Raw genomic sequence first — 15,795 nt, forward strand, 5'->3', positions numbered from 1 at the left:
ATATGACTGACAGACAAGAACGGTTTGACCTAAAAATATCAAAATTGAAACTACTGCGGAAAAAAAGACACCTACATCTTGGATGCCCTTGAGGTAAGCTAAAACATACCAAAATTTAATTTCAAAGTGAACTATCCCTTTAACTTGCAAACTCATCAGATTACAGAAGGGAAAGAGTTTGCAACAGCCATTTCATGTTGACTTTAAATAAAACAGACAAATTTAGTATTAGGACAGTCTTGTATTTCACGACATCCTCCATCAGTGTACATTCATCACTCAGGTTATGATATTCTACACGATATGGATTCATTTACAAAACAGCATCAATTCAGGTCATTTGTGTTGCTGATAATGTTATAGAAATGCTATCGGTTGCACTACTTGTTTCATATATTTTAATGTTATTAACACATTCTTTAGAGGTGTGTGCTGGGAGAAATACAGAAATAGCTCTGGGTTTTAGAGAAATATATAAAATCCTCCATTAGACACATATTATTAGTCCTTTTCCCCAACTAAAAACAAGCAAATGCGTATGCCTACCTCTAACAACCTCAGAGCCCATAATACTACTATGAGAGCGCTTGCTTTCGATTGATGCTGATTTAGTCAAATATTCCCTAAGGGAACACACGCGCACACACACACACACACACACACACACGTGCAAGCACACACCTTCAACATGCTAGAGTGCATTCAACCCAAATGCCGTCAATTCCATTGGAATTTGTTCACCGTGTGATTGCATCCGCCCCGTCCCCGACCGGTCTGCCAGTCTCCCCTCGACTTGTAAACTCAAAGAAATAATGTCCCGAGTAGATGCAGTGCTTGTGTGGTGGCGGGGGAAGGGGCACATGGGCTCTCCACGACTCTCATTCGTCCTCGAAATTCTGATTGAGCAGGAAGTTGGCGGCCAGGTTCTCGTTCTTCTCGCAGGCGAAGTAAGCCTGGACCGCCAGAGCTTCTGAAAATCCCAGAGCTTTTAACTGAAAGAGACACACGGAAACTCGAGATTATTCACTTCCCGTCTGTATGACGCAGGGATATTACAGATCATAAAACCATAAAAAAATAAGGTGAAATAAAATGTAAACCTTAAACTGTTTTATTTCAGCTAGTTGGCAAGGAAACATTTCTCATTTTCATTTAGTTGATTTAGTTGTAAAGCTAGAACTGAAATTAATTACAAATTAATAAAAACTATACTATGGGAATAATTTTGGAATAAGTTGCAGGCTGTATTTATTTGATAACAAATACAGTAAAACAGTAACATTGTGTGATATCATTACCATTTAAAATAACTTTTCTATTTGAATATATTGTCAAATGTAATTTATTCCTGTGATCAAAGCTGAATTTTCAGCATCATTACTCCAGTCTTCAGAGTCACATGATCCTTCAGAAATCATTCTAATATGATGATTTGATGCTCAAGAAACAGTTCTGATTATTATAAATGATGCTGAAAATTCAGCTTTGCACCACAATAATAAATGACATTTTTAATATATTCAAATAGAAAACAGCTATTTTAAACTGTAATAATATTTCACAATTTTACAGTCTTCACTGTATGTCTAATCAAATAAATACAGCCATGGTGAGCAGAAAAGACTTCTTTCAAAAGAATGTAAAAAATCTTACCGACTATATACTGACATATTAAAAATAAATAAAACTAGCAAAAAACAACAAAATAAAAAGTATATATTTTTAAATAAAAAAAAATTAAAATATTAATAAAAACTATAATAGTATCATCTAAAACGATACTAAAATAACACTGGTGTGACGCATCACAAACTAAGCAGCAGAAATGAATGGAAGTTAATATCTAATCTATTCAGGTTATTTCAGGGGGATTGCATTCAAACTCACCATTAGCAATCAATAAAGCGGTTCATTATTATCTGACTCCATGGCGTTCACTCACCCTCTCGATGGCTTCTTTCTCCTGTTGCGTCACTTGGATGTAACTCTCGGGCGTTGCCTCGTCACCGATCGCACCCAGATCTCCAAAATCTGCCCCCTCTCCACCCTCGCCCTCGCCCTCGCCCACCGGTGCGTTCAGCATCTGGATGAAGCGCTCCTGATGCTGGCTGATTTGCTGCGGTCAGTGACACATGATCACACCGTGAGTAAAAGGCTTCACACACACGTACACACACACACACACAGGCTGAGGGGAGTGTTCTCGTCACCTGCAGTAGTTCGGGGTTCTCCTGTCCCAGCTGCTGCAGGAGGGCCGGCAGTAGAGACGGGTTCTGCTGGATCACCTGCCTCATGCTCTGGAACTGAGGCTGAGAGCGCAGGAACTCCAGGGGGTTCTCGCCTGCAGAAACAATAGAGTTCACTGAAGCTACAACCACAACAACAGAACACTTTCTGTTGCTTGAAATAAAACTATCTAAAAGAAAAGAAAATATATAAATAAATTGTAAAAAAAATAATATTTTTAGCTGGTTGCCAAAGCAAAATTTTATTTTCAGCTAGTTTAACTTGATGTACTAAAAATAATAACTGAATTAAAAAAAATAAACTAAACTAAAATAGAATTTTAAAAAACAATGTATAAAAATGACAAAACAAAATTACTGAAACTTTAAAATGAAAAATATAACAAATTGATACTACTCAATGATACTACTGATAAATAACAGATACTGAAAATATGTGCAATGACTGTAATATTGCAATGATTTGAATGTGCATTTTATTTGATTAAAATCATTAAATCCCCATTAAAAGTTTTACAATTGGTTCTTTACAACCAAGACATGTTTTCAAAACTCTACTTTTGGTTACACTTTATTTTAAGGTGATGTAGTTACATTGTACTTACTCAAATAAGTACTGAGTAATATTAATTAACTACTGTACTTACTATAGAGTTATGGCTAGGGTTTGTTTTAGGGTGAGTTACTGTTATTACTATAGTAAGTGCATGTAGTAATGTGTAACTACGTCACCTTACAATAAAGTGTTACCCAACTTTTAAATTCAGCAGTAAAAATGGATACAAAGTTTGTAAGTTTGCATTGATTCATTTTCAACTATAATTCAAACTTGTAAATTTGCTTGCGTCATCACTCAATAGTCATGAAAGTCTCAGCGTGAATTTTCTTCTATTGAATAAAATGTAACATATATTACATATTGCATTCATGTACAAATTATTACATGTTCTTTTTGTGCTAACTTATTAAAGAACCGTGTGGAAATTTGCCTTGATTATTTTTGCTTAATGTACAAAACCATTCAAAAGTTTCTATTTCAAATAAATGCTGTTCTTTTGAACTTTCTATTGAACAAAAAAAAAGTATTGTGGTTTCCACAAAAATATTAACAGGTTTTTTTCTGCAGGTTTTATGAAGGTAAATGTAAGACTTTTTTAAAGACCAAATAAGGATGAGGAGTAAGTTGGAACACAATACGTTAATATGTTCTCTAAATGTAAATGTCTAGGGAGAAACACAATGAGTTTTATTAGCAACTCCCAGCAGATCTCCATCACTTTTTAATTCATTTAACAAACAAAAAAAAGCTTTTACTCTCCAACTGCAAAAAACAGTCTTGTTTACTGTGAAGCACGTTCACGTTTATGATTAAAACAAGAACAAACATCTGCCAATGGGCTCAGAAAAATCAACTTAATTCAAAGGGAAGTTTTGATAACTCAATGACATATTTGTTTTGGTTTTTTTAAGCATAGACTCACTTAATTTTGTTCATTTTTCCAAGACATCATGTTAAAGGGATAGTTCACTTTGAAATTAATTTTTGGTATGTTTTAGCTTACCTCAAGGGCATCCAAGATGTAGGTGTCTTTTTTTCCACAGTAGTTTCAATTTTTATATTTTTAGGTCAAACCGTTCTTGTCTGTCAGTCATATAATGCAGGTCTATGGTCATTATCTCAAAGAGCATGCACAGAGTCCAAATTAAAACAATTCCCCGTCGTCCAAATTAAACAATTCCCCATCGTAAGTACACATTGATGGCCCAAGACACGAAACGAGCGGTTTGTGTGAGAAAACGAACAGTATTTATATCGTTTTTACCTCTTGAACTCAGCCACGTCCAAGTGATCTGAGAGCGCGGGCGGATATAGATATATACACTAGATGTCGCCTTAAAGACATTCGTTCCAATGAACTGCCGTAGACAAGGCGACATCTAGTGTATATATCTATGCACCAGTCTGCGTACACGTCAGATCAGATCACTTGGACGTGGCTGTGTTCAAGAGGTAAAAACTATATAAATACTGTTCGTTTTCTCACACAAACCGCTCGTTTCGTGTCTTAGGCCATCAATGTGTACTTACGATGGGGAATTGTTTAATTTGGACGACGGGGAATTGTTTTAATTTGGACTCTGTGCTTGTGTTTTGAGACCGTGACCATAGACCTGCATTATATGACTGACAGACAAGAACGGTTTGACCTAAAAATATCAAAATTGAAACTACTGCGGAAAAAAAGACACCTACATCTTGGATGCCCTTGAGGTAAGCTAAAACATACCAAAATTTAATTTCAAAGTGAACTATCCCTTTAACAATTGCATCTCAGATAAATGCATCTTCATGTAAAGATGCTGAGATATTTGTATTGGAAGACCGGACAAAATTGCACGCAACATTTAATGCCATGCCATATTTCTGCTCTGATTTAAACCCTTTCAAAGGTCTTCGTTTGTGTAAGGATGAATTAAGATGTTTTAAGACTTAAAAGCCTGGTTTCACAGACAGGGTTTAGATTAAGTCAGGATTAGGCCTTAGTTAAATTAGGACATTTAAGCAGCTTTTATAAACGTCCCTTAAAAAAATAAACATTACTGGTGTGCATCTTGAGACAAAACAATGGCACTGACATATTTGAAGATAAATCAGTGCAAGTTGCTTTCAGTTAAAACAGATCAAACATGCATTTTAGTCTGAGACTAGAGTAATTTAAGCCTCGTCTGTGAAACCGGGGTCAAGACGCACAGAAACCCTGTATTAAGCGACTGTTTTCACCATTGATAAGAAGATTTTAAAAAATCCCCCAAACTTGTAAAAGTGTTGAAATGATGGTTCCTCTGATTGTAAAGAAAGCACATGTGTGTGAGTTAGCAGCTCACCTTCAGTGGGCTGTGTGTCAGTGGGGAGACGGCGTCGAGCAGGACGGGTCTCCTGCACCGGGACAGTAGGGATCCCCTGAAACAACACACTCAGATTCACAATCATGTAGTGTTGGTAAAACATGCACAAGAATAAAACTGAGAACATGTGCCTGGCGTTATAAATGCATTAGGAAAGAAAGCCACACTCACGTTGAGCAGATACTCCACAGCGCGGTGAGGGTTGTTATAACTGGCCTTGAGCGCAGCCACCACTTTATCTCTCTCATAGCCCATAGACATGATATTTGTGAGCATGGCGTCGTACTCTTGACCTGTAACTACAAAACCACACATGCAAGAACATCTGAGAGTGAGAGACTGGATTTTCCCAACTGTATGTTTGTTAATGAATGCTTCTTTACACATTTGCTGCAAATTAACCATCCATAAAAGGTTTTTTTAAAGAAAAGCTGATGAAGGCAATGGTCTCAGCTTGATTTTCTAATTACCTAATGTTGAAGACGCATCTTCCCCATCAGCCACCTGACCTGTGCGACTGCAAAACACACAAACTTGCATTATAATTAATACTTTATATGATTGAGGGTGCTGTTCGTATAGTACAAATGCTCAGCGACAAACATTAAAGTCACCATGAAATCAAAATCGGCAATTTATATTTTTGGTCATGTGCCTCATAACCTTTAATCAAAGTAACTTCCCCTCCCTCTTGCAGCGTCTTCACTTCTCTGATGACGTGCTTACTGGCGTGAGGGCGGGGCTACCTGTCACTCACATGAGATCGACCAATAGCAAACCACAACCATCCAATCAATTCCCTATGGACAAAATCAAGCCCCGCCCAACATTTGATCTTGTTTCGAGAAGCTTTTTTATGTTACAATAGACAAGAAAAGTCTCTCTCAACTTGATTCATACCAACTTTAATTTTAACTAGCATTGAGGGTAATTTTATATAATGGTTTATCTAAAAATAAAATTAAAAAAATTTAGTTTTTCCATTTTAGATCATTAAATCAGGGCATGACAAACTTTTTTTGCTCACCAGCCACTGTGGCTAGTGGTTTCCCAAAGTTACTAGCCACTCAGAATTTTCACTGGCCACAATTTTGACATCGATACCATGGGGAAAAACTGCCATATAGATATTTTAAATATTATCTCATAATTTGGCAGCAGGAATATTAGGCTGTTTAACTTTAAGACCTGACGCACGGATCCGTTATACTGTTACACATGCGTTTTCTTTCTCAACTGTTTACGTTCACTTAAAACATAAATGACTGTGTTTACGTGAATACTTGCCAAGACTGGCATTTTGACATTATTTTGTGTGTATTTTACTGTTTAAGAACAATAAGCAGCGAAAAATAACTCATTTTATAACTGAGAGGTGGCTTTATGTGCCGCACTTTGGGTGAGATCACAAAATCTGTGGAAATTAGTCAAATTATGCGCAATATGTGCAATCCTACGGCGAAATTCAAGCCCTGTAACAGCAACACTATTCATCCGGAGCAAATGAAACGAGTGAGTGAGAGGAGGCGGGTTTGTATCGCAGCTGGCATCGTGTATCTGTCCTGTGGAAAATAAGTATTAAAAGTGTTTCAGATATTTCAATATCGATATGAATCAAATATCGATATTTTTGACAACACTTAAGTTTGATATTTCAGATGCCTTGATGGACCAAAATCTAAGATTACTTATGATTCATTAACTTGTTAGGGAAACATATTTTCGCTCTCACATGAAAATAATGTAAAGCAGTCGTGCCCATTCAAGCAAATATATGCGGGATAAATACTATTGAAAAATATATAATTTCTGCAAGGAATCATAGTTTAGTCTCACTCTTCGGGACTCTGTACAGGTGAGACGGTTGCAGGCGGGTCGTCTGAACGCTCGTCACTCGGGATTGGGATGGCTGCAGGGGCCGGAGGAGGAGGAGGAGGAGGAGGAGACGAGGAAGAGGAAGACGCTGCGTCAGATTTGGGTGGTTCTGAGGGTGGGGCGGCTGATCCTGCTGCTTTCGTCTGGATGGAGAAAAAACAAGCAAATTAAATTAGTCTGATCTTTTTAACTGCGTGATTCACTTCCAATTCTGATGGTCAAAAACATTTCTGACATCTGACCTTTGACACCATCACCACCACGAAGTTCTTCTCATCGATTTTGTACTCCTTGATGGGCGTGTCATCCTGCAGGATTTTCCCTGCATAGATGAGCTTCTGTCCTGCTACGGGAAAACTGTCTCGGCCCTTCTCAGCCTCGATCTTCTCTTTCAATGCCTTCACCTGAGGATACATTTACGTCAAAGGAAAAGAATACACTGTATTTTAAGCAACCAAACATCCTGTCATAAAATTATTATAACAACATATTTATACTAGGCGTATATATAAATCTTAAATCCTCTACTATACTGTAAAATACCAACCTGACAAATTAATTTAATTTACACTTTAAATATACCGACATATTTCTTATCATCTATCTATCGCCCAGCTGATCCCCAATGAATCATAAATGAATTAACGTCTTGAATTGACCCCTTCACATCCTTCTTCACTCGAAATACACTGCTGTCATGGATATTCATTCACTCAGAGTACTTTTACTCGCTGTTAACGTGTTTAAATGCGCGTAAATAAACGCGTGAATACCGTCTGGTCATCGTCGATGTCTATTTGAATGGTCTGCTGCTGCAAAGTCTTCAGTGTGATCTGCATGACTGCTCTGCCTCTGCCGTCTTCTTTCTTCTTGATTCGGGACCTTTATACACTTTTATATCCCAAGGAAATTTTTGGTTTTGAAAGCGAGGGACAGTTAATAAGCGATTAGAAATGTAGCTCTCTAGCTAACAAGCTAAAAACACGCCTGTCAGGTGCGCTGCGTCATCTTCTTCGGTGACGGTTTGAAAAGCCAGGCGGCGCTGAAGAAGGAGTTCTGAAACACACTGACACCCTTCGGAATTTAGGGGAACGACAGTTTGAATTAAGTTGTGGAATAATGCAAGAAAAAAAAAGAAAAAGAAAAGAGTGCTGTATGTATAAAGTGAAGGGGAATGTGCATTGTGTTTTTTTTTCTCTTTCTTTTTTTCTCCCCTATTGTACAGAGGATATTGTTTAGTATTGGTTAATACTTGGATGGAAAGCCAGGTTGACCAGGTTGAATGTTGCTCTATTTCCCTGTTTTTCTTTGTACTTTCATAATAAAAACAATTCAAAAAAAAAGAAAAAAAAGAACGGAAAATAAAGATATTTATATATCATGAAGATTTTCAAATGTATTTCTAGTATAGTGTTAGATATGCAAAAGCGAAATGGGCTTCCTTATGTTCCAAATTATTTGGTTTCAATGGCAGCTTTCTGTGCAAAAACTACATTACCCACAATCCACAGATCAACCGACTTCCGGTCCAAGAGTTTGTAAACAATGAAAGGAGATATGGACTCGTCAAGAGGTCTCACCTAAAAATATTGCCCTGCACTGGCCATAATAACTGCATATTATATGTCACGCAAAGCGGGCACACCCGTGAGGATTAAACCAACCGGGAACTGAACATTTACCAGGATTACGGCTTTTTAAAACATTTTTTTTGTGTGTGTGTGAAAATCGAAACCGTTGGCTGGCGAGGCGTTTGTTTTTCTACATAGATAGACAGACATCAGACACAACGGGCTTCAGAAAGGACGACCCGCGAACAGAACAGAGTCTTTTAAAGGCCACATAGGCCTGAATTTGAAGGGTCTGTTGTGCCGTTTAGGGTCAGCTCAATGGGGAACTGTCTGTCTTCTCAAGGCGCTGATGATCTGTCCTTGCTGAACGAGTCCGAGGGGGCGAGTCTGCCCGGAGAGCCTCCGCCACCCTACCAGGTGTGTGTGTGTGTGTGTGTGTGTGTGTGTGTGTGTGTGTGAGAGAGAGAGAAACAACCACAGCTCTGTCCGAGCGACAGACATTCAGCTGCTCACAATACTGTCTGACTGCAGACAAGCTCAGATTGTTTGGTATAGCCTAACTGTTATGTATGGTCGTAGGTAAAGTTTTCTGTTGGCACTTGGCAGGGTTTTGAGAAAAGCAGTTGGTCATACCACAGTATCTTTAGCAGGTTGTATTGATTGGGACCTCTGACTGTGAAAAATTGACCACCATTGTGATTGTTATGGACGCTTTGGTACTACTAAGGCATTCTAGGATATAAATACCATATTAAGATATTGTTAAAAAATTTAAATAAATAAAGACATATCATAATTGTTATGACATATGTTTAATATATGATAAAAAGAAGTAAAAGAAATAAAGTGTCTGAGCTTTGCCAGAATTTTTTTTTTGAAAGCCTGCTTTACATTTTGAAGAAATACTTCCTTTAAAGGGATACTCCACCTGTCATCATTTACTCACCCTCATGTTGTTTCAAACCTGTATGAATTTCTTTCTTCTGCTGAACAGAAAGGAAGATATCTAGAAGAATGTGAGTAACCAGACCGTTTTAGATACCATTGACTTCCATAGTAGGAAAAAAATATACTATGGAAGTCAATGGTATCTAAAACTGTCTGGTTACTCACATTCTTCTAGATATCTTCCTTTCTGTTCAGCAGAAGAAAGAAATTCATACAGGTTTGAAACAACATGAGGGTGAGTATATGATGACAGAATTTTCATTTTTCGGTGGAGTATCCCTTTAAGTGCAACACATCTATACTCATTTCATTAGAACTACAAAACTTGCGACACAACGTAATTGTTATGACATTTACATGACTAATTTACTCTGTAGTTTTTTAAATTGTATTTACTTTGTTACATTCAATTAAAAAATAGGTAACCCTTTATTTTAGAGTCCTTCTTACATATATTACATGTACTTATTGAAGTGATAACAGTGAATTATGCATACTTACTTGCAGTTAACCCTAAACACAACCCTGTTGTTATTGATTTTACTCAGTACTTAAATGTATAATTATTACCCTGAAACAAGACAAAAGAACAAAAAACAACAACAATAATATAACAGAGTGAACATGTAAAAAAAACGAACAAACAAAAAAGTTAGTGTTTTGGAAGTTACATGAAAAACTTTAGATTTTTTTTTTATTGTTTCAAAAGTTTCTTGTTTTTTGTTCTGATGTTTAAAAGGTCTTCAGAGCACATCTTAAAGTGATCGGTCATCGAAAAAGAGCTTTCTGTCCCTCCATTGACAGTCTACGCAACTACCACTTTGATGCTTCAAAAAGTCCAAAAAGAGATCATAAAACTAATCCATATGAATTGAACGGTTTGGTTAGAATTTTCTGAAGAGACACAATCACTTTATATGATAAAAGAATATGACAAACATAAACAGAAGCTTAACCGAACCTGCTTGATGTGCTAGAACAAAGCTCACTGGTTCTCAGATGTGATGCGTAACACAAGAATGAACCTCATTGGTTCTTGCTGAAGCTCAAACGTGCTGCGTAACGCTAGAATGAACCTCATTGGTTCTTGCTGAAGCTCAAACGTGCTGCGTAACGCTAGAATGAACCTCATTGGTTCTTGCTGAAGCTCAAACGTGCTGCGTAACACTAGAATGAACCTCATTGGTTCTTGCTGAAGCTCAAACGTGCTGCGTAACGCTAGAATGAACCTCATTGGTTCTTGCTGAAGCTCAAACGTGCTGCGTAACGCTAGAATGAACCTCATTGGTTCTTGCTGAAGCTCAAACGTGCTGCGTAACACTAGAATGAACCTCATTGGTTCTTGCTGAAGCTCAAACGTGCTGCGTAACACAAGAATGAACCTCATTGGTTCTTGCTGAAGCTCAAACGTGCTGCGTAACACTAGAATGAACCTCATTGGTTCTTGCTGAAGCTCAAACGTGCTGCGTAACACTAGAATGAACCTCATTGGTTCTTGCTGAAGCTCAAACGTGCTGCGTAACACAAGAATGAACCTCATTGGTTCTTGCTGAAGCTCAAACGTGCTGCGTAACGCTAGAATGAACCTCATTGGTTCTTGCTGAAGCTCAAACGTGCTGCGTAACGCTAGAATGAACCTCATTGGTTCTTGCTGAAGCTCAACCGTGCCGCGTAACACTAGAATGAACCTCATTGGTTCTTGCTGAAGCTCAAACGTGCTGCGTAACACTAGAATGAACCTCATTGGTTCTTGCTGAAGCTCAAACGTGCTGCGTAACACTAGAATGAACCTCATTGGTTCTTGCTGAAGCTCAAACGTGCTGCGTAACACTAGAATGAACCTCATTGGTTCTTGCTGAAGCTCAAACGTGCTGCGTAACACAAGAATGAACCTCATTGGTTCTTGCTGAAGCTCAAACGTGCTGCGTAACGCTAGAATGAACCTCATTGGTTCTTGCTGAAGCTCAAACGTGCTGCGTAACGCTAGAATGAACCTCAATGGTTCTTGCTGAAGCTCAACCGTGCCGCGTAACACTAGAATGAACCTCATTGGTTCTTGCTGAAGCTCAAACGTGCTGCGTAACGCTAGAATGAACCTCATTGGTTCTTGCTGAAGCTCAAACGTGCCGCGTAACACTAGAATGAACCTCATTGGTTCTCGCACGTCAAGTAAACATGCCTGAGCTTACGTTTATAATAATTGTTGTGTGCGTTGATGAATGTTTATATGTGAATAAAAGCTTAAAATAAATCTGTTCATCATATAAAGCAATCGTGTCTCTTCAGAAAATTTGGACTAAACCGCTCAATTAAAATAAATTCAATCAGTATATGAGTGTTTATGAGTAAATATATTGACCCTGTAAAATTTTGCTAAAGGAATTAAAAGATTAATGATTTAATTTAATTTTTCAGAAAAGTTTGGGATTTGTAAATAAAGTAAAATGTCACATGACACTAAAGCTTTTAAAAAATGTTCTATCTTGCTCATTTTAAAGTTAATCTAAAATTAGAGAGAAAGGGCAATAAAAAAATAAAAAAATCATCACATATGGTATGAAGATATCTACTAATGGTTGCATTCAGAGACTAATATCTATGAATATGTTTATGTCATTTCCTTTATTTTGTTACACTCTTGAGTAGAGGTAGGCAAGTTCGGCCCTGGAGAGCCACTGTCCTGAAAAAACCCATCACCTTCCTGTAGCCTTAGTAATCCTGAAGACATTGATTAGCTGGTTCATGTGAGTTTGATTAGGGTTGGAGATAAACTCTGCAGGACAATGGCTCTCTAGGACCAAACTTTCTCTAGAGTGTTTGCAATGCTTTGAATGAAGCTGCCTCAAAGACATGTCCCTGATCCATTCCTCCTGTTTCTAATAACCCGTCCTGTGCGCTCTAACCACACGAGGGCTTTATTAACGATGTGATCAAACGCTCGTGACCCCCAGGAGCAGGTGCAGGTGCCAGTGTACCATCCCACGCCCAGTCAGACACGCCTGGCCACTCAGCTGACGGAGGAGGAGCAGGTCCGTATCGCTCAGCGCATCGGCCTCATCCAACACCTGCCCCGTGGGATCTTCGACCCGGGCTCAGAACCGTCCGACAAGAAGATCAAAGAGTACGTGGTATCCAGGGCAGTGTTGGGGGAAAGTTACTTTGAGAAGTGATGCATTACAATATTGCCTTCATCCCTTAAAAAGTAACTAATTGTGTTGCTTAGGTACTTTTTTAGAAAAGTAATGCGTTACCTTACTTTTGCGTTACTTTTTCTCACCTGGGCTGGGCTTGTTTTTTATAACAAAAAAAGTTGTATTTTTGGGCAAATGTAAAGACCCTTTCACACCAAAAGTGAAATGAATAAGCCTCAGGCTGAAGAAATGCAAATTCACGTGTGTACAGTAGAGGGCGCCGCTCAAGCAAACCTTTCAGCCGCTGTTCTGGAGAACACAACAATAGGATGCAGGAGAAAAAGGTTTAACACTTTAGCGATAAAAACAAAGAAATATATAGTCATTTTTGATTATGGTTTAACTGAATCATCGAAGGTCAGAAGCAAATACATTGGTCAATAAAGTGAGATTAATATGTTTTATGTAACCTATTTAGTTATTGGAGGTTTACATAGTATTCTGATTCTGCATTTCACTGATTTTATTAATTTTGAGGAATATTGAATCTTTTTTTTTTGTGCAAGTGAGATGAGTAAATGCACGCTCACATTTAGTCTAGAACTACAATAACCATCATGTTTACACACACGCCTCTGCACTTCGATTTGTCTCAACATGGGGACGAGAGAGCTGTCAGTCAGTACATGGGAAAACAAAATAACTTGTGTTACTTATATGAAAAAGTAACTCACATATGTTGTTGTAAATTTTAAAAGTAATGCGTTACTTTACTAGTTACTTGAAAAAGTAATCTGATTACGTAACTCGAGTTACTTGTAATGAGTTACCCCCAACACTGATCCTAATATGTGTGGAAACTGTTTTTAGTGTGTATGAAGTAAAATGTTACTTCATGACATCTGCCCCCAGGTGTGTGATCTGCATGATGGACTTTGAGTATGGCGACCCGATCCGGTTCCTGCCCTGCATGCACATCTATCACGTGGACTGCATTGACGCCTGGCTCATGCGCTCCTTCACCTGCCCTTCCTGTATGGAGCCGGTCGACGCCGCACTGCTGTCTTCCTACGAGACCAACTGAGAGTGCCTGCGCATCCCGAGGGACATGCCAATGATAATGCAATGAACACGCTGGGGACAGTATAATGAACAAATGAAGGTGGCGTGACTGTGTGTGTGTGTGTGTGTGTGTGCTGACAGACTGTAAAAACAGGATCCAGTGTTACATTTAAGAGGCCTGTCACTTGCATGTCAAAGCGCTTTTCGAACACATATACATGTGTACAAGTTTCGCAAAATGAAAAAAACACTGAAGCAACTCTAATGAAGATAGAGTGTTTTAAGGGCCGATTTAAAGAGCCATTTAGGGTTTGAATGAATCAATTGTGTACTTTATTCTTTTTTCTTCTAATCGAATTCATGAAGTGTGCAATCGCGTCCCTCTGATTGGATATGAAACCCGCCCAGTCCACCAATGAGATTGTCCCTTTCTGAATTTGAGTCCGTTGGGCGGAGTTTTATTTCTGCTAGCTGTGAATGTGCCTGTTAAAGGCTCTGACATTAAAATGCTGAAAAAACTTAATTACATGAGCAAACCTGATTTACAATAGAACTTTGTGCCATGATGATGTTTTTGTTTTTACCTGCTAGCTCGTGATGCACTAACAGGTGTTTGAGGTGGTAGTTTTACATATTTTTTCCAGGATTTTATCCGTTCTCTGTCCCTGATCACTACGGATAGATGCACCCAAATAGCTTAATAAATGACCAGTGTGTCGTGATGCATCGTTTTGTGTTCATAACGGGGTCGGTGATGAGGTTGTTTATTGGTAGACTCTGAGTTTTGCCTTGTCAGCTGCTGTTTTCCAGGTTCTGGGATGTAAGTTGCCTTTTTACACTGGTTTTTGGATCATCTTTACTCTAAATGCTTGTTTTTTGGTTACATGTTGGATCCTGTATGTCCCCATTTAGCTTTGCCTTGACCTTGCCTTGTCTGTTTGGATAGAACTGTGGGGACCGTATTTAGTCGTTTTCCTTTCTTTATTGTTTGAAGAGAATAATAATGATACAATCACCAAACTTTGTGCACCTTTCAAATGTTGCTGACTGAAAGTCGACATTTACAGTGAAGGCTTTAAAGTTGTTTCTTGTTGTTTTCCTGATTCGTGCAAACTGAAATAAAAAAAATTAGTACATGTTTCAGTCAGTTTTGATACTGTTCAAACTGTCTTTTCTGTATGTTAGCTGAATATATGACCTTATACCTGTCAGTTTGAACTGCTTGTGCAAAAAGGAAGATTTTCATCTTTGTTGTTTTGTTTGCTCAGTTATCGTGCTGGCTTAATCATGTTAATCGGACTGAACAGTGTTAAAAACCCCATGTTTGGCCTCAGACTATATTCACAAAATATCCCATTCTGCTCAAGCCTCCCTTTGTATCTTTGTACTGAATCATTGTGACTTAAAATGTGATTGAATTCCAAAAACAGCATCTGAAAATCTTGAAATCAACGTATACTGCTCTTAGATATCGTATTGGATGAGTTACTGTTCTTAATTTTCTTCCCCGTTGTTCGATTCAGAATTGAAACGTAGCTCTAGCACAACACAAATGTAAAAAAAAAAGATGTAATAAATATGTGAAGTACAATCATCACATTATATTTTGTTTCACAATAAAATGAATTTAATTTTTAAAAAAGAGTTGCTTGGTGCCATATAAATGTACATTTGCCAACAAAAGATAACAGACATGCTATTCAAATATCTGTTTTGTTCATGTGCAATAATGGCACAAGAATAGGATTATAACACAATAAAGGTTGCCAAATTCTTCAAAGTTTTGTGTGATTCTGTCTTCCATTCGCAAATGAACAATGCATGAGAGAAATATTAAACATTTCAAGCTACTATACTCGCCCAAAATGTGATATAACTATTAGAAGTGAATTTACATTTCATTAAAATAAGAAATAAATCTAAATGACCACTTCTAGAATATTCTTATTCAATGAAAGTAGTTGGTGCAGTCCGGCTGAGTCATCAGAGTAATCAGCAACACTTCCGTTCGTCACTGTTCACCGTTCCCTGGCCATTTTGGATCTAATGCCCGTC

The 15,795-nt window shown here is 38.0% G+C and overlaps 2 protein-coding genes across 2 annotated transcripts; one reads left to right on the top strand and one right to left on the bottom strand.

The window, feature by feature from the left end:
* Positions 1–221: 221 nt before the first annotated feature.
* rad23aa (RAD23 homolog A, nucleotide excision repair protein a) lies at positions 222–8,056 on the bottom strand. The gene is made up of 9 exons (XM_082164248.1): positions 7,802–8,056; positions 7,271–7,432; positions 6,990–7,171; positions 5,624–5,670; positions 5,325–5,452; positions 5,133–5,208; positions 2,211–2,341; positions 1,943–2,116; positions 222–992 (listed from the first exon to the last, which is right to left on the bottom strand). The coding sequence occupies exons 1-9, from the start codon at positions 7,865–7,867 to the stop codon at positions 879–881; spliced, it is 1,080 nt and encodes a 359-aa protein (XP_082020374.1). The 5' UTR covers positions 7,868–8,056; the 3' UTR covers positions 222–878.
* A 480-nt stretch (positions 8,057–8,536) lies between these two features.
* rnf11a (ring finger protein 11a) lies at positions 8,537–15,520 on the top strand. Its single transcript, XM_082163719.1, has 3 exons — positions 8,537–9,016; positions 12,499–12,668; positions 13,591–15,520. The coding sequence occupies exons 1-3, from the start codon at positions 8,918–8,920 to the stop codon at positions 13,760–13,762; spliced, it is 441 nt and encodes a 146-aa protein (XP_082019845.1). The 5' UTR covers positions 8,537–8,917; the 3' UTR covers positions 13,763–15,520.
* Positions 15,521–15,795: the final 275 nt, after the last annotated feature.

The sequence above is a fragment of the Leuciscus leuciscus genome (assembly GCF_965113295.1).
Source record: "Leuciscus leuciscus genome assembly, chromosome: 3".
Lineage (NCBI taxonomy): Eukaryota > Metazoa > Chordata > Actinopteri > Cypriniformes > Leuciscidae > Leuciscus > Leuciscus leuciscus.

Excerpts from the sequence above, each read along its gene's own strand:
- rad23aa (XM_082164248.1), bottom strand. The coding sequence starts at position 7,867 with ATGCAGATCACACTGAAGACTTTGCAGCAGCAGACCATTCAAATAGAC. Across the intron at positions 5,209-5,324 it reads CTGTGGAGTATCTGCTCAAC|GGGATCCCTACTGTCCCGGT; the intron begins GTGAGTGTGGCT and ends GTGTTGTTTCAG. Across the intron at positions 2,342-5,132 it reads TGACACACAGCCCACTGAAG|GCGAGAACCCCCTGGAGTTC; the intron begins GTGAGCTGCTAA and ends TTGTTTCTGCAG.
- rnf11a (XM_082163719.1), top strand. The coding sequence starts at position 8,918 with ATGGGGAACTGTCTGTCTTCTCAAGGCGCTGATGATCTGTCCTTGCTG. Across the intron at positions 9,017-12,498 it reads AGCCTCCGCCACCCTACCAG|GAGCAGGTGCAGGTGCCAGT; the intron begins GTGTGTGTGTGT and ends CGTGACCCCCAG. Across the intron at positions 12,669-13,590 it reads TCCGACAAGAAGATCAAAGA|GTGTGTGATCTGCATGATGG; the intron begins GTACGTGGTATC and ends ATCTGCCCCCAG.